Below are 22,047 nucleotides of genomic sequence, written 5' to 3'. Positions count from 1 at the left end.
AAAACTGACATGAAGTACAAGAGCAGCAGGCACAGACACTAAATATTTATTCTGATAAAAAGTTCACATGGAATTTCTAGCATAGTTCAACTTACACAAACTGCAATTAAAATACCACAAGAATAAACAAACCTGTCTCTCTTGGAGATTGGTAGGCAGTGGTGGAAGAAAAACAAACACTAAAACTGCAGTTACAGGTTTTATGCATGCTACCAAAACGTTTTCCTTAAAAGATTCCAGCCAAGAGATAAGTGAGCAAACAAAAAAGGGAGCAAAACCAAAAATTACAGTGCTTTTAAGTACAGAGCAGCACAGAAGGAAAAACATAGGCAACAGCCACAGTAACAATGATCATGCCAAGATAACTCATAGGAACCCAGCAAATCCAATGGCAGTCTTGAAACTTAGCTTTAAGCTAATTCAAAAGCAGATTAAGATGAGAATGTAAAGATTTATTCATTTCTTACTAATTTTTAATTTCATCACTTTTTCAATTTTAAAGGCAAATCCAGACTCTTTGTAGCATTCTTGTATATTTCCTCAATCCAAAAACTGCATGTATCAAAATGTGAGTTCTGAAATACTTTGTTTCTGCTTTTAATTATTTCAAATTAAATGCCTATGAGTGAGTTGAAGAACTGAAGTACAATAAACTACAGAAAAATGTTCAAGACACTTTCAAACATTACATTTCTGATTAAATTAGCAGCTGAACAATACATGTGGGTTTTTATTTGTGTTGTTCCAAAAGCCCACTCATTTAAAAATTCCCAGCATCCCTGAAAACTGACTTCTACATGACTGACTGAGATACTGGTAAATCCAATGCAAGATGGCAGATGGTCATTGTGGCTGTTTTCTTAAATGCAATGCATCACCTCCATCTAAAATGAAGTTCACATTCATCCCCTAAACCCAACCTGCTGTTTGAACAAGCAAATATATTTGACTTTAGAAAAAGATATGCATATCTTGGTGTCAGTGAAATGTAAGAGGTTCAATACATTAATATTTATAATGCACCGCACGAATGCAAGTGAAATTAATTCTTAAAGAAAAAAAAAAGACATTACCCATTTGCATTTCAACAAGTGAAACTTTTCCATCCATTTGACAGAGACAAGACTATAAAAGGTCTCAAGTTTCTCCAATAAAACTGGAAATTACATCTCAATATTTCGTCAGAGATTAAAAACAGGATTTTAGATGAATTATCTGATACAAAGATGGAAGTGAGGGTGCTGCTTCAAGATCTACAGAAGTAGAGCACTTTAAGACAATTAAATGATTTCCCTGCAGGCAATGTCTTTTCAATCCAAGCTAATGACATCATTTAAGGAGGATGGTCCATTTAACTGAAAGGATCTTTTACAAGGCAGACAGACAGAAGGCAATCCGGGAATGTTTTCAAGGACTTCCCATATTTCAGAATTATAATGGTGAAATGCCTACATCAAAATCTTAAACTCAAACATTAATCAACAAAATGAAAGACTAATTTTATAAGAAAAATGTAATAAAACTCATTTTAAGAAGTTTTCCCTTCATTATTTTTTCCTTTAAAGGAACCAATTCTCTCCTAATGGTAATTATGCTGCTTTGGAGTAATGACAATACTTAGGCAGTTCAGTTTTAGGCTGCTGTTTTTAAAGTGAAGCCAAATCACTTCTATCATTTGGAAGTTGAAGAGCAACTTTCATAAACTTTTCCAGCAGTTTATTTAAGTTAGCTGTGATCATCCAGATAGAAAGCATATTACATCCTACCACCTCCAGAACCCAGTTTACTTTTGGTACGGTCTGGATACCCACCTTTAAATTGCAACTTTTAAGTTTTGAAATTGTTTTTTTAAGCTTGGGGGGAGGGAAGGGGAGAAGAAAGACCTCCCTCAAATTAACCAGTAAGGGAAAATTGTTTTATTAACTGTATCAGTAGTACAATACACTGCCATAACTCTTAGGAAGCTTTGGGAGGGTGGTCCTACAACTTGTGCTAATTACATGATTTTTCTCATTCCAAAAACCTGAGCAGAACATTGTAGGTTTTGCTGTTGATTTTTATTTTTTTAACAGTTAAAGAAATACCAATGTTTTCTTTTAAAAATATTACCAAAATTAAGGCGTTACACAAGACTTCAAACACTTGTAGTACTTTAGAAGAATGCATCAGCTTAAACCCAACCCAAAAGAACCTCTTTACCATTTACAATAACACTCAAATCCATGGAAGCTGTATATGTGTTTGCATGACATCTGTTAATAAATGATGTGGTTATGAGGACGGGAAAAAAAGTTTACCCTAAGTCCCTTTAACATCCATTTCAAATTGTCAAAAACTTAGAAAGCTGGAAAGCATGAGACATAATGGAGAGATCTTACTTACCATGTAAAGCAGGAGCTAGAAAACAGAGCAAGTCCTGGCTCAAAACCAGATTTCTTTTGCAGTCTTGGACAAGTCAGTGCTACTTTGCTTTCACTGCTCTTCATCATAAAAGAGAAGCAGCATTCACTTATTTGTAGAAATACATTGCATTTTTTAATACTTTGGCCTGCTGGTTCCTCCCTCCTCCTGCAAACCTCTACCACCATCACATTCCCAAAGTAACGTAAGCAGTTCAAGGAAGAGAGAAGGGCCAGGAGGAAGGTTACATCATGTGAACTGGCATGTCGTGTATGTATGCATTTCACAGAAAACTGCATACTTTCTTCTGTGGTAGCTATCGTACATAGCAGCTTGACAGGAATTTCTGAAATCTCACTTTCTCTCAAAGAACAAAATATCAACTGTAAGAGCCCCAGAATCTGAAGAACTCCAGTATCTACTTTCCATCTCTGCATCTCAAAATCTTATCCTACAGGTTAATTGATAACAGCATGTGTCTAGTGAAGGACACTGTTAAGAAAGCTCTTACAGGTGGCTGTGTCCAATAATCAAGAACTATGCTGAATATTAAAGCCTAGATATACATATATATGGAAATAGCAACAAGTAAACCACGTTGTAAAGAATAATACTATTGCGTTCCTAACCACCTGGACTTTATCTGAGTTGACAGTTACACTTCTTTTTCTAGACGACAACACTGCTTTGACAGATTTTATTTCAATGCCTGCTATACATCTCCTGTAGAGATAGAACATAGGTCCTGCAGTAGTATATTTGCGTATATGCATACAAACTTTTTCTCTCACTTCTTGCCTTTACCCAGATTAGGTTCTCTGAAGCATGGACTAATTCAAATCAAGTACACATACACAGAGTCTAGGATTCTAAAGCTGTTTTGATCCAATGAAAATACCTACAGCTAAATCTCAGTTTCAAATTGCACATAAATTGAATTTCTCCTAAGTAGTCAGTGAATCTGCAACTACTAACAGTACTTTATGAGAATAAAAATCTGATCATCCTAAGGATTGGTTCCTGTATTTCCATCTACAATAGCTCTGCTAACAGACTGTCGGATTTCCTTGCACAAACTGGAAGTTCTCTAAGAACAATATACTCTGACAACAAATTCTTGAAAAACATCCAACAAAACTGTGTTAGAGTGCATTATGTGGTAGCCACTCAGAGACATGGAAGTCCTAAAGGACAAGACTCCAGGATCAACTTCTTCATGCATTGCCTATACCCATTTGTGTCTTTATGTAACTACCGAGTCCTTTTTTAGTGTGTAAGATTAGAAGAGTGTTGGGGGGGGGGAAAAAAAAAAATAAAAATCATTCTGCTATTTGCTTGTAGTTCTTGAAAAGTATTTTATTTAATCATCTGTGTATTAGCCAGTAACATACCAGCTGAAGAAGTCATTTCTAAGTGTGGAAGGTAAATATGAAGTTCACTTTGTTCAAAAATATTCAAAAACCAAGTTAGCTTTTTCATCTGTGAGACTATACTAGTACTAGTGTATTAGTGTTCTATTCTAATAATAGAGTATTTGCCATGAGAGCTGGATAACTGACTTTCAATCCCAAAGGATTTATGAAGAATTACAGGAGGATTATCAGTGTAAGCATCAAACCAAAAGAACAAATTATGGCCTCATCTGTACAGCAGTGACAACCCAAATAACTAGTTAAATTGCAAACACACCCTCCTCTATTGTAACACCTTCAAAAAGCTTTGTTCTGTTTCCATTCTTAAAAGGCAATGAAGAAATAATGAAAAAACACTCTTATTCACTACTCAGTTTATTCATCAGTTTTTGAGATGATTATCGTTGATTTAGCTCTCCCAGTTTCATATATGCAGTTACAACTTTTGGAATTTTATATATTTTGATGCAGGGTATTTGCTTCTTGTGTGGTATTTTCACCTTGTTTTATATTCATGATCTTTCCTCACTGAAGGTAATTTTTAATTTAATATCTGATTTGCAACTAACTGCAGATGTACTGAAGAAATTCTCCACCTGAAGTACATGATAGAAGACACTAATTATAGAACGTGGAAATGGAGAATCAGAGAACTTTAGGCCTGGCATAGAGATTTAACTGAGGGTTAAATACCCAAAGCACTTTTCAAAACATAGCAAGCAGCTATTTGGTAACAATATTGCATGGCATGATTCACTGTATCTAATTATTATTCCCTAAAAAGGAAAACAAAAACCAAACAGAACTCCCTCAAAATGGCTGTTACCAAAGGACAAAGGCAATTAACATGAAAAGAAGAAAATCCACTGACAGCGTATCAGAGTGGCAAAGGAATTCAAAGATGCCATATACATTAAGCAATATTCCTTAAATTAGGTCTTAAAGAGAAGAACTGTGGATTCCTCTGAACTGTTCAAATTTGAATTTACTCCAGGTTTGAAGTATCCTGGATTAATTTAACTGTGCAATCTATGCATCTGTAAAAGTAGAAAGCCTTCTAGATGTTATCTTGTAAAAGGAAAATGAAACGCTTCTAATACAAACATGGCAGTGGCGTAGCCACGCTGCTTTCAGTCTTCATACGTTTGGTGTTCTGCACATTTTAAAACATACATTTACTTCTGCCAATCTGGAGCTATACAACTAAATATGATCTGTAATAATTTTATAAACTTTACATAACTTGGGATGTTTCTAAAGAAAAAATATATATATATTTAAACTGTGGCTACATTCATACAGAAGCCACTCACCCAATATCTCAATGATTGTTAATGAAACTGAAAGCCTAATTAGCAATATGAGGGGACTAACCCCAGCATTTTGGCCCACCTCCAATTTGAATAATTATATCTACCTATGAAAAAAAAAAAAAAAAAAAAAAAAAAAAAAAAAAAAAAAAACTTGTCAGTTCAATTAGGTAATATATTCCTCATATCCTGCTCTTAAATTGCTGGATACTGTTTAGAGTGCTATTGCAAAAAGCTACTGCGTTCTGCAGTGGATATAGTCACATTTTCATAATAGCTATGTGACAATTCCTACATATCTCAGTGACTCGTTCAAAAATCCTACTGTTTACAAAAGCTCTCTGAATATATATATATATATATATTATTTTTAAGGTAATTTATTATGCATATATTACTGAAAAAAAGTATAACACTGGTGTAGAACACAGGTAACAGCTTAACGGGTATCAAGGTACTAAAATTAGGTCCTCAAGGTGTAAGAACCTCAGCCACATAACAAGCAGCCACCTTACCACACTGCCATAGCTCTGAACATCACAGATTTAGACAAAGCAATTCCCCCTGTATTCTGCTAAGTCCTTCCAGTATGTTAAAACACTCTTCAAAACATTTATATATGCATCATTCAAATTTAGCAGAAAGAGAAAGAAGCCACCAGAGGCTTCCAGAGCCTCTAAAACAACACTGGCACTCATTCCTACCTCTTGTTTAGTTGCATGCACACCCCATAGACTTGTTCCCCAGGTTGCCTACTGTTACCCCTTTACCTCTTTCACTTTCTTTCATCCCTCTTTCTCCACCCCTAAAAATCTCAAAGAAAATTAAGTTTTGTATAATGATTTAAAATTATCTGACTAAAAAAAGAATTGCTGATGGAAAAAAAAAAAAAAAAAAAAAAAAGAAGAAGAAGAAGAATTTAAGACTTCAGTAGGTTTAATGTTTACCTAGAGGGGCATCTGGGGTTTATTATTGTCTCACCATTATCAGATTGCTTTCTTCTCTCCTCTTAGCTTCAAATTGCCGCCAAGATGGTTAATAGTACGTGAACTCCTGGATGCTTATGTTAACCATGCTAGTATGTATGGCCCAGCCCTTTTACCCTGTACTCTTGCTTTAATCCTCCCTTGCCCTTAAAAGATACAGTTTTAAGAGACTATAAAACCCACATTTAAATGGTGCATCTCATTTCTTTTAGTTATAAAAGGTAAAATATATCTTTTATTTAGGAAAATACACGAGCAGATATTGGCATCAAAAATTCACATTAGCATTCGCTGTACTATTTCATGCAGCATTTCAGCAACCACATCAGCAATTTATTGCTCCACTATGGCACCACGGAAACTTCCACAATAAAACACTGGCCAGGAGCGAAAAGAGCAGTAAAGCCATAAAAAAAAAAAAAAGTTTGCTTTTTTCTTGCCCTGCCCTCGCAGGACTGTAAATCTCAGGCTTTCTTTTCCCTAAATTGTCTTAAGGATTACCAGTGTTATAAATACCTTCGCCTTCCCCTGACTAGACACATTTTTTTCTGTAGATTCACTTCCTGTAGGAAATGTTACATTGAGAAGTACACACACACACACACAGGGAGTATTAAAATTGCAATCGCTGCTACATCTCTGTTAATACATTTAAAAACACACTAAAAACAGGACAGCTTTCACTCTATCATCACCTTCTGTAAAAGGAATGTCACCGGTAATATATATATCCAAGAAGCCATTTCAAAACACAGCAGAAAATAATTTTCACTAAGTAGATCTGCTAGGGAAAAAGCTGTGCATGCCAATGATTAAACCTAAGTGTGCATCTGTCTTTTAAATATGCATAGCAGCAATAGCTTAAATGCAGGATTTCAAATTGTGGACTGTCTTGCTGCATATACAGATTTGTATCAGGCAATACTAAATTAACTAGTATACAAAAGACAAAGGAAAAATTGGTTGTAAACTCTTCTGCATTGCAAAGATTCCTTTTGTCTGTCAATCAACGGGGAAGTATTATTCCACCATCACAAAAGGAAAACCTTTGGAGGCAGTATAGGTCTGTGTGTTGTGCAAATGTGCAGTTGCTAAGAAGCAAATATGCTCCTCTTCTAATCAAATAGCCCAGCTCAGCAATGCTGCTGGCTTGGGGCAAGAAGCAAATTCCACCAGCCACAAACTTAGAAACAGTCTTGAATTATTTGTTGCTGACCGCTGGCTGAACCCTGTCCTGATGAGCACCATCACCATTAGCCACTTCTCAGTGTATTCCATCAACCGATGGCAATAGCAGCATGCTGCAGTTCAGGCTACAAGAAATTGATCAAACAGGGTAATGAGACTATTTCTTCATGGAGGTTATTTTAAATGAATATAAATATTTTCTTTCTACATAATTTGCCACAAAAGGTCACTGAACTCCCCGTGATTCTCAAGAAAAATGCTGTAGTATCCCCTTTATATATTTGAGTTAGGATATCGCCAACAAACAATTCTGGGCATTTTTGATGATTGTGTAAATCTTAATGAGGTGGCATCCCAGCCAATTGATTAGCGGCAGCATTTTATCTTTGCATTTAGTTATGAACAAAAAGAAGGTCTGATGCTTCTTTTGAACATCACGATATACCAGTCCCCTTAAAATCGTTCAGGAGAAAACATGCTTTGCAAAGCTAAAGACTTACACTTCTGCTATTATAATAGATCATGCATATTTAGCTACATTTGCCATCATTGCTTTATCGCTGTCGCTGAGGATTCTTTCAACTGAACTCATACATTAAAAATACCCATTTCATATCAGAGTCAGGTTACTGATAAGGAGACCCATGTTCAGACCCCTTACCTTTCCTCTTTTTTGTTAAAAGTCAACTATGAAGAGATACTGAGAGATCCTTGAAATTTCATTTAAATCAACTGCTATGAAAATCTCACCGAGGCCTCCTTTGTCCCATTTAAGATTTTTAGCCCGATCATTTCCAGTACTGGACAATTTCTCCAGTGCCGGGAAAGAACAATAATATTGATTTAAAGAAAAATTGAATTGTATTTCATTAACACAGACATTAGGGTATTTATCCTAATACGACTAGGATAAATAAGTAACGCTTGTTATTTTCTACTTTTAGGGTTAATAACCTAAGAATATTCCAACAGGCCACTAAACACAACTGTTCATGTTCGAGAGTTCACAAGGTTACCTTGAACAATTTTAAGATAGCTCCAAAAACTTTAAAAATATTTTACAAAAAAAAAAAAAAATCAGATTTCCTGCCACAGATGAGTATAATCCATTTATCAGAGACATGGCACTTAATGTGGCTAAAATGAAAACACTCTCAAAGGAAATGAAAGGATTTTAAAAAGTAGTTAGCCTTGTCCTAACAGGAATTTTCGTAACAGAGAACGCTTTGGATTTTATTTTATTTTTATTTCACCACAACTATTCTGAGATTTTATCTATTACTTTTTTTTTAAGTAAATAAAAACATGTTATCTTAAATGCTATTATTCATATTCTGCCAGGGTATTTAGGCTTTTATATGTTTATATATACGAACAAAAAAAAAAAAAAAAGAAAGAAGTAAATTAAACAGTGAATAATAAGAACAGCTAAATAAATTAATCGAGATAATTCTCTTCCCGCCTCATTTGTCCATTAAAATACTATTTACAGAGCGCTGCCTTCTTACTCATCATACTTCATGGCAGCGAAACACTTTTAAGACTTCAATAGAAAAAACTCAGATGCGTTTGTTCTGCTGAGCAATCAATTTCTAGAGGTTTATATTTTGTAATAAAATATATACATAGAAAATTTAACAAAAAGACTTGCTTGGTTGAGTCTTCCAAAACATAAGGCCTGTCACTTCTGTCACACAGACCTATTAGAACAGGGTCTATTATATTAGAATTCTGACAGTTTATCTATAATTTCTTTAAAAAGTGAAAGTTCGAAGAATATTACATTAAAAAAGAGCAAATTCCATCTAACTGTTGAAGCTCTATAATAACCTGAGGTAACACACTAGTACTTCTTAAAATGTAAAGAATGATAAATATTTTTAAAGATAAGTAAAAGAAGCCAATTTCTACACAAATCCATATTTTTGTCTAGAAAAAAAATTGTAAAATAAAAAATAAATATCAGCAGCTCTGTACAAACTCCAACAAAAAACAATATTCATTTAAGGGAAACAAAACAACTGAGAATGAAAAGATCAGCATCCACTAGCAGAAGACATCTCATCAACTGACTTCTATTTGACAAAAATCAGTGGAAACAGCTAAGAAGCCAATACAACTTCTAGTGCCAAGTAGCCAGATGGCACTGCTGGAAAAATTATATCTACAGACTGGCAGCTTGATCCCATGATTATTGCCCAAGGGAGGAGGAAGAGGGAAACAAGGGGTATTTCAGTGTGATGGACTAAATCAATTATCACCAGCTCACTATGGCATTTTCACATTATTTTTATACCAAATTCTAAATATCACTCAAACAAATGAGGACACTGGAAGATTCCAGAGATCTGAGAGAAAAGAAAAATGTATGCCACGTATTAAAAAAAGCAGTGCATACTAAAGCATGCCTCTATCAGCTGCATGGCATCATCGCTAATATTGCCAAACAAAAATTTGCAGGTGTTTGTGGTTATACAAGTAAAAATAAAATGTTTTTATTTTGCAGGATTTATTTACTGCTTTATAACCCAAACGCTGCGTATATAGATTACAGAAGAAAACTTAGCACTTGTCAATACTTTGACTACATTGTTTTGTGTATTTTTAACTCTTAGGTATACTACAAAAACACACGAGAACCACTTTGCTAAAATGTTCGAAAAATCTTCAATCAAAGTTAGTCATAATCTCACCAATTCTTTTTCTGTTAAAATATAGTACTAAAGTCAGTTTCTGAAGAAGCCATTGAGAGGAGAAAAAGCACCCCATTCTTAAATTCACATAAGGGTAATTTTTTAACCCTACCACTCTCACAGAATTACAAACTCAAATTTCTGAGTAAAATATAGAACCATAAGAAAGAAATTTTTATTTAGTTATTTGTTGTTTTGGGTTGTTTTGTTTTGCTTTTTTTTGGGGGGGGGTTGTTTGCTTATTTTGGAGGGGGGTGGTTTGCTCGTTTGATTTGCTTATTAATTTGAATTCAATGACATCGTTTCCATTCATTTTTTCCTCAGGCAACTGTAATATGTAGGTCCATGTCCCCAAGTACTGTACCTGTCCTTGGGAAGGAACAATTCACCTGTTATCTACCAAAGAAGACTCAGGCCACCATCACTTCACTTGTCTCCATGTTCTCATTTTATAGCACATTACAAACGTCCTTCTGGGGCCAATCACATGCATTCCACATTCATCATTCCCTTTGCCTCTTCACTGCAAGGTGGCAAGGCACAATAGCAGATACATGAGGCACATAAATTAACTGCATTTTTGAATGTGCGTTGTGAATATTTTACATATTACCAGTATATGCAGAAATACAAAATTTGACTGTTGAACAGGAAAAAGGTGTTTTCTATGAAGACTAAGATACCTCTGAAAAGTTAGTATCAGACTATGACATAGTAGCCATAAAATAAGTCACATACATTCAGGTAGGCAGAGAGGATATTCAAGAAGGAAGCCATGAAAATCTTTTTTAGACCAGAAAAGGTTTTAGCCCATTTCACAGTACAAGATCATTAATAATTCGTTACACAAAATGAGCCTCGAAGTATTTTTGCCTACCAATAGCAGCAGACAGAGTTAACATCCTGGTGAGATAATACCTTCAATTATGATAGTGATGAACAGGTTCTGAACAATATTAATTAAGAAGCTGTAGTAATCATTTTAGTGTGGAAAGAAGTCAAGTGCAATATTTTGGTCTCATACTCTACTCTTAATCTTACTCTTGAAAGTAATACAAAGTGAATATCCACAAAAAATTTCAGAGCAAACTATCAAATCAATACTGTCTAGTGACAAATATCTGCAGGAAGCAGTGAACAATGTCTATAAGTCCCTTTTTTTTTTTTTTTAGCATGGCAACAATGAACTTGTCCATACTGTGCGTATCGTAAAGATTTAATTTGCAATGTTTTTTTCTTGTTTACACAACACTTTAATTAGCTTCTTAATGACATAGATTTTACTTTTCCATTCAAATTTAATCTCAAAATTCATAAATATTAAACCATTGCAACTGCCTCCTTTCATAAAAAGAAACAAACATAAATCCATTACATTACTGCCTGGACTGCATGATACTTGAGTGTTAATAGGTCCTTTTTCTACTTGCTTAAGCTCTACAAATGCACATTGCACCTCCACTGAAAGCAGTGATCAGAAAGCACAAAAACATAAATGTGGGGAAAATCTTTTACTTGGTGTTGTTATGTGCTTACACTGAATTAAATACAGGCACAAATTCCCAACAGTCAGTTCTGAGGAAAAGAAAAGCCTGAACCAAATGATACCGTGTAGTGTATGCTGAAGGCTGACCCATCGCCCTGACCTTCTCAGTAGACATGAAAAACAACAACAAAAAAAAAGAAGCCTCTTGCCCAGAAACTCAGTAGCAACAACCTGTTGGACTTGCTCACCTCTAGAAGGGTATTGGATTAACACCCTTCTCAAGGTGCCACTGAGGTACTATGAAGCAGCACTCTGATTTAACTCATCTGTCTGGTCCTGTGAGGTTCGGAGTAAGCAGCAGAATGAAAGCTGACTTGCTACCATTCCTTAATAAGAATGAGGAATTAAAAGGAAATCAGAAAGTAGAAATTGTTATAGCTGAGGAATGTGTTAATAAGGTCCTAAACCTGTAATTGAACATCCTATCCCATATAAAGGAAGCAGAAGGAAAAGCTTCTCTCTTCCTTTTTATTTCAGCTACACATGATGTAAAAGAAGACCTAGAAAAACATTAGCCCAACCAGCAACATAAAATAAATGGAAAAAATACACATATGCACTTCAGCTTTCTGTTGTTTGTTGGGGTTTTTTTTGCTTGTTTTTTGTTTTTTTTGTTTGTTTGTTTGTTTTTTTACAGTAGTCAGATATCTTGAATAAAACTATGATACAATACAAAAAAGAATGGGTCAAACAAGTTATTTGTTTTTATTGTGGATATTGTCCTGTCTGGTGGTGGAGCATACATGGCTGTTTTGTTATTGCTCAGTCACTGAAGCAACATAGATGAAATAAAATGAGCAACAAACCATGTCATTTCTCCCATGGGAGAAAGGTAAATGTTAAAAGAACACAGGGGTTTATTGTTTAATAGGAAGTTTTTCATCATGATAATTAGAAGTTCAACCGTTTTAGTATCATCAATTTGTACACACTGTTAACCTACATGGTATTATTTTTAAGTTTACCATTGACTTTAACGGGGCTGAAAACGCACTTGAAACTTCTGCTTCCTGACAGAAATTAATCCCTTCTGTTCTACGCAAATGGTTTAAACCAAAATTAATCCAATTAGCTTTCCATATTTCAAATGCCTTTTTGTTTTTCTTTTTACACATCTTTCTTTTCTAAACTAAGTAATTACTGCAATATTTACTGCTATGGATCCTGTAAACAAACAAAGAAACAAGCAGTTCAATTCCCTGCTTTTTTTCAACAGCACTTAAGTTTGGAGAGGTAGAAAGCCTATTTTCAGTCTTTGAATACATACATGACAAAAGGCAAAGAAAGGAAATAAACTACTGTGTGTCCTTTATGGACAACAAGGGAGTAAAACATCAATGGTGTGATAAGAAAAGTTTAGGACATGTATCTGCTAGTAGCAAGCGCAGCACTGCACTATGACAAACTGACTGGGAAAGACAGTGAAGTTGCAATGCTAGAGATTTTTAGGAAAGATGGGACAGGTGACTGCCAAAAATCATTTCAGGTATGGCAAGAATAATACTTGACTACAGCATCTCTCCTGTCCAACGAGGAGCTGAATTTCTTTACAACTTTTGACTATTATTTCAACAAGGTTAGCGCTCTCTTCTATAAGCAGATTTTATCCTGATACTTTATACACACCTGTTCCTACATGTATCCCATTTAACTCAGGAAGAGAGATTAAAAGAATAGATATGGATTTCAATCATAAGCTGAGTTTGCAAAATATTCTTTGTGTTTCAAGCTGCTCTTTAGTACACTTTGCTTTTCACTGTGATTCCCCGACTTGCAAAGGTTTTATTCTGGATGACAAGGTTCACAATGCTCCTTCCTAGGAAACACTGAAGGCTGCAACTTTACGTATCATCCATAAGCATGTCAGCCTACCTAATCCTCTGACATTCTCACTCCACTTAAGAATTTTCTACCAAAAAAGCATATTTTATTCATACACTATAGTCAGATAGGATAATTTGAAGACCATACAAGTCCTCAGACACATTTTTAGTACTTCCTTCACCTTCACATGCTCAAGGCAACATTTCTAGACTACCCATAGAAACGAAGGTGACCTAAATTATTTTACCAGCATTCACTGTGATCCTTTTAAATCCAGTAATTACTAAATCACACTCTCCCTGCAGAGCTAACCGGACATATCTTCTTACGTAAGTGGTAGGTTCACTAACAAGTCCACTCATAATAGTTACAAAAATGACATAAGTTGTATTCCTTAATAGTAATGGCATTAGCTAGCACGGAATCAAGTTTCTATATCATCAAAGGTTTCACAGCAAAAAACAAAACAAAACAATGGGGATCATAGCAGAATGTTTTACTATTAAAGTCTAAGAAAGTTTTAATATAGCATTAAACATAGATTTCATATTAACCTAAGGAAACTGAAAATAAAATAAAAGACAGTAACATTTTCCCCATTAATATGACAACTTCATTGTTAATTAACACCTCAACTAAAAATAAGTTTGCCAGCAACTTTATTTAAAGTCAGTATTTCAGTATGCTTTGCTTTCTAATGAACCTAGAAACGTACTTTCCATCACTTATGTTCTTTAACATACAGATGGAAGAGGAGTAAGAAATTGCAAGGCATAACACTGTAATACAATGTACTATACAAAAACCTGTCGTTTAAGTTTCAAGAAACCTAGCCATCAATAAGTGAAAAAAGACACCACTCAAAAATCAATTATGTTGAGTCTTTTGTATAGAGAAGTAGTACACCTTTCAGGCAACTGGTATTAATGAGCAGACATGGCTATAGAATCTCCATCTGTTTTTCTGACAAAGCTGTGACTACTCCAGTCTCTCATTGAAATTCCATTAATCTGGTGCACCAAGGACCAATGCGAAAATCAAAACTCCATCTAACCCTTTATCAGCTCACAATAACCTACAAGTGAACTCTGCCTGTTAGCATACAGCAAGTTATGATTTTGCTATCAATCAGGCTGTTAGCCAATAAAAAAAAAAAAAAATCAAGTTAAGAACTGAGTGCCTGGCAGTGCTGTTTTGTTTTGTCTGTCTTGGGTTTGGGTTTGTTATTTTATTTGGGGTTTTGTTGTGTTTTATCCCTCTTCCAATTTCTGTAGGGTGTCTGGACATGTAAGCCTATGCATCATTCTCCTTCGTTGTGATTTAATTGCTGCCAGCAATCAAGTCAAAGCATCACTGAAGTGTGCTTGAATTTCATTAGAAGATATAACTTATGCTACTTTCCTACAGTACCTAATAAACCATAAAGAAACCAAAACACATATGGCTTGAGGGAATAACTGGAAAATTAGGTGGCCATTTGGGAACGGAGTGAACTTTTGAACCAGAGGAACAGAGAAAAAGAAATATTAAAAGGAAAGACAGACTTAGAATGCACACAGAGACGTGTGGGTTTGACCTTTTCAGTACCTAGAAAATTACATTAGCATTATGAAAAATACATATCATGTTTAGAGTTTATAATCCATCAAAGTTTAGATACTTTGTTAGTGCCTACCATAAGGTAAAAGTCAAAAGGACAACATAACAATCAGATTTGACAAAAGGCCTTTAGGTGACCTGTGCTAATTTAGTTATCCCATACTTATTGTTAAATGGATTATCTCTCGTGTAATTAATACACCATTAGACAAAGGTCACACAAAAACTCCGGGATTTTACGATGACTGTAACATACACGTAATACACTAATTCTTTATCTGTTACCAAGCGGGTGCCTTCACAAATCATATTTTGACAGTAAGACAGTAACACAGCAAAGCCAAGTAGTGATGCTTTCAGAAGTCATGCAAATCTTGAAGTCTTCAATTCAAATACATAAGGGTAAAAATACACACATATACCTTTTTGTTTTTCAAACAGCAAATATGCTTCAAAGGTTTATATAAAGTAATACGGATACACTCAAATAAAGGATGCTTCTCCATTTGGTTACCCACAGTTAGGCCCCTCTGTTAATGCTGAGAGCCTTGATTATACAGAAATGAGGTTTTACACCTATGCACTGCATAAGACCAAATGTCTGCCCTATGGATCCAGGTGCTTCACTAGGCTTAAGTATTGAGCATTAGCATACTGCTAAAAAATAAAAATACAGTATTAAACTTCAACAAACCCAATCATGCCTATGAAAACTGAAACAAAATTGCATCTCTGAGGATCAATTCACCTCCTATAAGATTCTCCTAACGTGGATTTTCATACAAAGTCACTATATTTGAATGATCGTCTACGTATGTTAAAATCAAGACACTCTTAAAATGGCACATTGAACATTCAAAGAGGGGGAAAAAAGGAAAAAAAAAAAAAAAATCTTAAAATAAATGTAAGTATTTACAGACCAAAATTTGCCACCTTTCCCTCATGCAGAGTTTCCACTAGTTAACTAAGGAGAATTTATCCCAAAATGTAGAAAGAACAACATATGTAACAGAATCATACCCACCATATTTCTACCCAAAACGTGAACGGATGAGTGAAGATACCAATGGGTGGGTACCAGACTTAGTCTCATAATTACAATTTCCAAAATGAGCTAAAAATTAATTATTCGTCTGAACAAAATTGTGTAGTAATTTGTATACTCTGGTATCAGCATTCTTAAGCTATTTGTTTAGTTTTATGAACGTTATCACTTTTTTCTTGATTAACTTGTTTTGAAATAAATATATAATCATATCTCCTATTAAACAGCCATACAATTTTGTCAGAAACCCTTTATGCAATCAGTACCATGTTATTAAGTTACAATTAGAAATAATGTTGAGATTATGTTTGTAAGCAAAAATAAATAAATGGAAAGTTGCATTCATCTGTAGTTTGGAAAATTAGCTTGGCTTTTCTAAAAGGCATATTCAATTTGACTGATAATTACATTTCAACAAGAAAGCAAAAAAGGCTTGCTTATATATATATAAATATATATATATATTAGTAGAAGGTCACATTGCTGAAACTCAACAAGCTCAATATAAAAAAAGTGTGATTATTATTGCTACACGTTTTACAGAGTTCTGAATATAAAAAAAAACCTGCGTTATTCTGAATCAGTGGTTAGAAGGTTTATCACTTATGCATGTACTTGACTTATCCCTGTTCTGCAATAGACATAATTTTATACCTCATAAAAGCAATTTATGTTTCCAAAGGGAATAATCTGGATAACATAAAATGTGGAGTGCTATGTTGCGGGAAGCATATTTTCATTCAGCAATTGTATTTCGAGAATGAGCTGCACAGTTTGATCATCATATCATGTCAGGAAACATCATTCACTAGCAAGTCTAACTTCCAGTGCCGCAAATTAATATACATCGTTAATTTATTTGTACATATACTTAATTTATTGCCTTGTATTATCCATAGAAGGTTTTTAATATTATTTATACAATAAATGAACCTCAAAAATATGGACACTATGCTAAAGCAAGCTTGTTAGCTATTGAAATATTCAATCGTTCATGTCTTCAAAACAGCAACATTTAGCATTAAATTTAATGAATACAAACCAAAACAACATGGAAAACAGCTATGGATCCTAGATTTTCCCTTTTTTTATGCAAACTCAAATTTAAAATGCATACAACAAAAACATTCTACAAAAGACTATCTTAATGCAAGGAAACATTGCAGGAATAATTAATTTAATATTTTATGAACCTATTCTGCATGGAGTTTGCAGAAAAATATCAATCACATAAACTGTTTCATTATTTATACGATAAATAATACAGTAAGCCATTAAGTAGCCCAATAAAATTAAGCAAGAATCTGATAATGTTGAATTAACAAACAATTTGTTAGTACAAATATTCACACTGCTTTAGCCACTGATCTCTCTATAAAAACATACGCATCTACAGAAGATGTTTTGTTACGAGAAAGCATGGGTTTGAAAAAAAACATGCACATTTTGACAGCTTCACTATGCTCTAGGACCACTAGAGAGAGCTCTTCTGTTCCTTTAAAGGTTCGTGTAAAGGTAGGAAAGCTGACCAGCTGTGATGCTTATCTGTTTATCTGATTTCCAACACTAACATTCTCATCACGAGGCTCCCATTACACGAGTTTGTAGCAAACTGGCAAATCTAGTACATTCTAAGATAAACAGTGACACATACCATCAGAATGTGCTTCATCCTCTCTATCACATCGGTCAGATGCTATTGAGGCACTGTCAGGAGGTGAAGAAAAGGAGCTCTCTGACTCTTCCTCATCTTCCAAATCTGTAAAGTCAAGAAATAAAAACAAATCCACTTTACTAGCTAATATAGTCTATCATGCAAACACGGAATCTAAATGCAACTATTTTCATTATAGCTGAATAATTCAATCTCATTGTTAAGGAGAATATTAACTAATATTTCAAACTCAAAAGTGTCCATTCCTCATGCACCTTGTACTTCAAAGCTGCTTTTCTGGAGCCACACGCTAATTGGTCAAGTGCATTTTGTTGGAGTGGTTTTCTTAGACACTGTCCTATAATGAACATATTCCCAGAAGAAAACACAGCAAAGAGGTGGGCAAGAATAAACGCTGTCAGGAAGACAGTCTGTAAGCATAGACAGGATCTGTGATCTGCAGCAACTTCCTTCCAGAAGCCCACCCAACTACTGGCAACACTTCGTCGCTCTCTGCCCACTTTCCCTTTTCTTCATCATAATTAGGGGCACTCTGCAAACATAGAGTGTGCTGTATTCCTCCCATGAAGCTAAAAACGGGATCACCTTCTGGGAGTACCAAGTCTAAAGGGGTGCCTCAATGCAGCACTCTAGAGATGAATTTCTCAAACAACTGAGAGCCCTACCACAAAATAAACAAACAGAAGTTGCGTTATTAGATGAACTGTGCACGATGCTGACCAGAGCGTATTAAATGTTGGGAAATAAAGAGAAATAGCTACAGTTGAGGTTTTTGCTTAATAAGTCTAAATTTAATTTTACCCTCCTGAAATGCAGTATATTTTCTAAGCTTGGTTTTTGTTTTCATAGCAACTAGGCAAAGAAGCACATGGGGAAAAAAAAAACACTGGAAATTATAGGGGGAAAAAATGAAAATTAAGAAGATACCACAACCTGAACCACATGATTTTGCTGTTAAAGGAACAGCCTTGGAAAATAATATCCAATAATTACAGCTGACACAGTCATCAAACCAAAATCATAACTCTGATGCTCCAACAGATCAAATAGCCCTCCATTTTCTTAAAAAGTACATAAAGAAAAATTGCTCAAACATTTCCTTTTGGTATATTCACATGCAAAAGCTTTCCAGAGCTCTCCGGACATGCATCTCTATTCATATATTCTCTTTTGGAGCACTGTATCACACTGCTACTTTATAAACTCCCAGATAAACCCTCATGCACAGTGAAATTATTCTCTGCATTCATAGAAACCAGTTGGGCTGTCTAGCTATGGCTGAGAGTTTTATTCCTTTATTTTCTATTTTAAAATGTAAAATCACGGAAAACTCAGTCTATACCCAGTTCGTAGTAAAAATAAAATAAAAGCAACATTTTCTTTTCAGATTTTTTTTATTTTACTAGCATTTTTGTAGCCCAAAATTGCTAAACATCAAATAGGATTTTCTTTTTATTCATCTAGCATACTTTTCTGGGCAAGGTTTCCTCTCAAGCCCCAGTGTCATACAACTACTGCTTACAATCTGAACCTGATTCCAATCTATTTTTGACACAGCCAACTTCCAGTAGCACTCCAGCTACCGTGTTAATCTGATCAAAATATTTGCATTTCATCACACCTGTCAAACCAATCAGAAAAAAATTATCCTTCTCCAGGATTCACTACTTCATCCAAACAGAAAGCCACAGAGCAGACAACATGTGAACAGAACAAGATTATGCCGTATTTACAACCTGCGTGATCATCTTCCACCCTTACAAGCAAGAGACCAGTTGCCTCTCATTCTCTGTGCATACATACACATATTAAATGTACACACTTTACAAAATAGGTAACTCAAGCAGTCAAAAGCCACAGTTTGCACAGTAAGAGCACACCTCACTATATCTGAATTCTGGATGACTTAAAGGGAAATACACACAGAAAGGAATCATTTCAATAGGGTTTTACCCCTCTCAGCAATGTATTCTTCTAGAGAAGTTGTGATTTTTTTGTGCAAGGTGCATATTTAGCCCACTCTTCCACCAGGATACATTATTTGCACTTTCTAATTATGGTAAGGGTTCCGCAGTCAGTGAACCTTTGTGCTTTGCATTCATACAATCCCCAGACGATCTAGAGAAAAAACAAGCTTTTTAATATAAACATACATATTTTGACCACCCCGTGTATATTCCCATGTATATACTGTATCTGAGAGAACAAAAATCAGGTGTGCATTAAATGCAGATTCATAATAAAACAAATACACAAGTCCATAGCATTCAAATTCAAAATAATCCTCAAACAACACAAGAATTACTGTGAAGAAAAAAGATATTACACAAAATGATTTTACAGAGTTTAAGACCATAAAAGCATTCACTAGATGTTAAAATGTAAACTAAGGCTTGAAGACTTTGAAGACAATGAAAAAAGATGAGAAAGATAATCAGTATAAATACACAGATCCCACGTCATGCAGAAGTCTATTTAGGTACCCCAAGTTTTTGTGTGTCAAAAACATGGAGAACAGGCATTAAAAGAATCACAAGTAACCTATAGCCATGCAGGACTAAATTAAGCTCAAAACTTTCATTTTTTGTTTTAGATTAAACAGAAGTGTTTCAAGTCTGTATTATGCACTGAAACGCAACCCTTAACTCATCTATCATGAGCTGCAGTCGTGCTGATGGAAAGCTGACTCAACGTGCTCTGCAGCTTTAACAGGCAGCGTTTCACAGCGCTTTTGTGCTCACGTGAAACAATGACTAGAGGCTACTATCAGCTCTGTGTTTTGGCAGGGTTAAAAGACAACTTAACAGTGTATGCTATCGATACACAAGGATATTGGTCCTGACAGTTTACAGAAAGGCTTCCTGCTGATTTTGTGGGCTCCCCTGCATTTCCACTCAAGAGTAATCTCTGCCTTTTCTCCACATTCTCCTCCATCAAGGTGCTGCACTGCAGTTTATACCTCACCTCTTAAAGAAGGCTAGATAGAATTGCATTTGAAACCATCAGTGCTACTCCTTAAACAGTCAGAGGAGTCAGTGTTGAGCAGCACAATCCACTACTCCTCTCTTCAGGTGCCAAGTACCTAAAAATACACCCCAAAAGCACCAATAAATTAAAGAAAAGCATTCAACTTGCATTTATGTAATAGAAAACCAAACTACAAAGCAACAATGGGCATCAGGTAAATGTATCCAATGCAATTTGCTGGCGTAATTGAAAGCATTACTGCCTAATCAGACTTCTAAAAGCAAAGCATGCTCAAATGAAATGTCTATAGACTCATTAGTTGGCAGCCATTCCATTACAATCACACATAATGTCAGTAGTGCCTTGAACTTGTGCCAATGACAACAGCATAAATTTTGCATCTCATTTCTGTGGTCATAAAATTAATGATCAGTTTAAAAATACTTCTTTGCAAAAGTTATTGCACAAAGAAATGATATGAATGTGTCCCTGTTATGTAGTCACAAGGATAATTAAGGAGCTGATGCTCATTAATATAGTTTCTTGTTTCCGCAGAATACTGTATGACTTATCTGGAACTTGAAAAAAGTTTAATTAACAGTAGATAATTAATAGTTACAATAATAACTAAAATATGTATGCAAACTGATCTTATTCTCTAGATTCTGCAATTTAAACTAACCTCCTACAAGTTTGACAGCAAAATCAATGTTTTATGCTACCTGTAAAAAAGGACAACAACAAAAAAACCCCAATGTCTTTCCTTGTAAATGCTACCTTTTCAATTACTGCTCCTTAATTTAGGACACAATGTACACCAAAGGGTAAGTTATACCACATTAAGCCTGTAGAGTAGGGCAAAATTCCTAATTGTAACAAGGGCTGCCCTTTTGTCCCTGTTTCCTATTCGGAAGATTTCCAACAGGTTCAGTTGGTACAAGCTGAACATAATGAGCAGGACCATATTATTTAAGAAGGATTCAGTTAAAAAAAACAGCCCTCTGGAATTCATTTTCATTTGCAATAGTCTGATGACAGTAAGCCTTAAAGATACTACTTAAGCTGCTAAATCTAAGAAAGGCAAACAGGATGCTTCAGCCAATGCCTATGAAAGACATTCTCGCTCATTAGAGGTTTCTCAGATCACTAAAAGCTCATTTTATTTCTAAAGAGTTCATATAGAGTGATGCACAGAAATTGCTCAAGTAAAGCAACTCATGAAAATAAAGAGACATGGAGGTCAAAACATCCTGCTTCCTGCCAATTTGAGAGCTCCCGCATCACAGCAGGCTGTGATAACTGCCTTCTGTCCAACCTCTGCTTCGGTAAGAGCCCGCTGAACAAAGGGGCACATGCAGCCACCTCAAAAATAAAGGCAAGGTTCTCACTTACACAGGTTTGT

General features: G+C 35.0%; 1 protein-coding gene across 2 annotated transcripts in view; it reads right to left on the bottom strand.

Annotated features, from left to right (window-relative positions):
* Positions 1-22,047, bottom strand: part of SKAP2 (src kinase associated phosphoprotein 2) — a 105,762-nt gene that overhangs the window by 67,718 nt on the left and 15,997 nt on the right. For both annotated transcript variants that reach the window (XM_015853838.3, XM_085538456.1), the window contains exon 4: positions 17,658-17,762. In XM_015853838.3, the coding sequence (XP_015709324.1) occupies positions 17,658-17,762 (105 nt within the window). The remainder of the gene's footprint in view (positions 1-17,657; positions 17,763-22,047) is intronic.

Source organism: Coturnix japonica, chromosome 2, assembly GCF_054131305.1.
Source record: "Coturnix japonica strain WE chromosome 2, WE-NBRP24, whole genome shotgun sequence".
Lineage (NCBI taxonomy): Eukaryota > Metazoa > Chordata > Aves > Galliformes > Phasianidae > Coturnix > Coturnix japonica.
The sequence above is the reverse complement of the archived record's forward strand: the minus strand, read 5'-3'. Positions and strand labels throughout refer to the sequence as shown.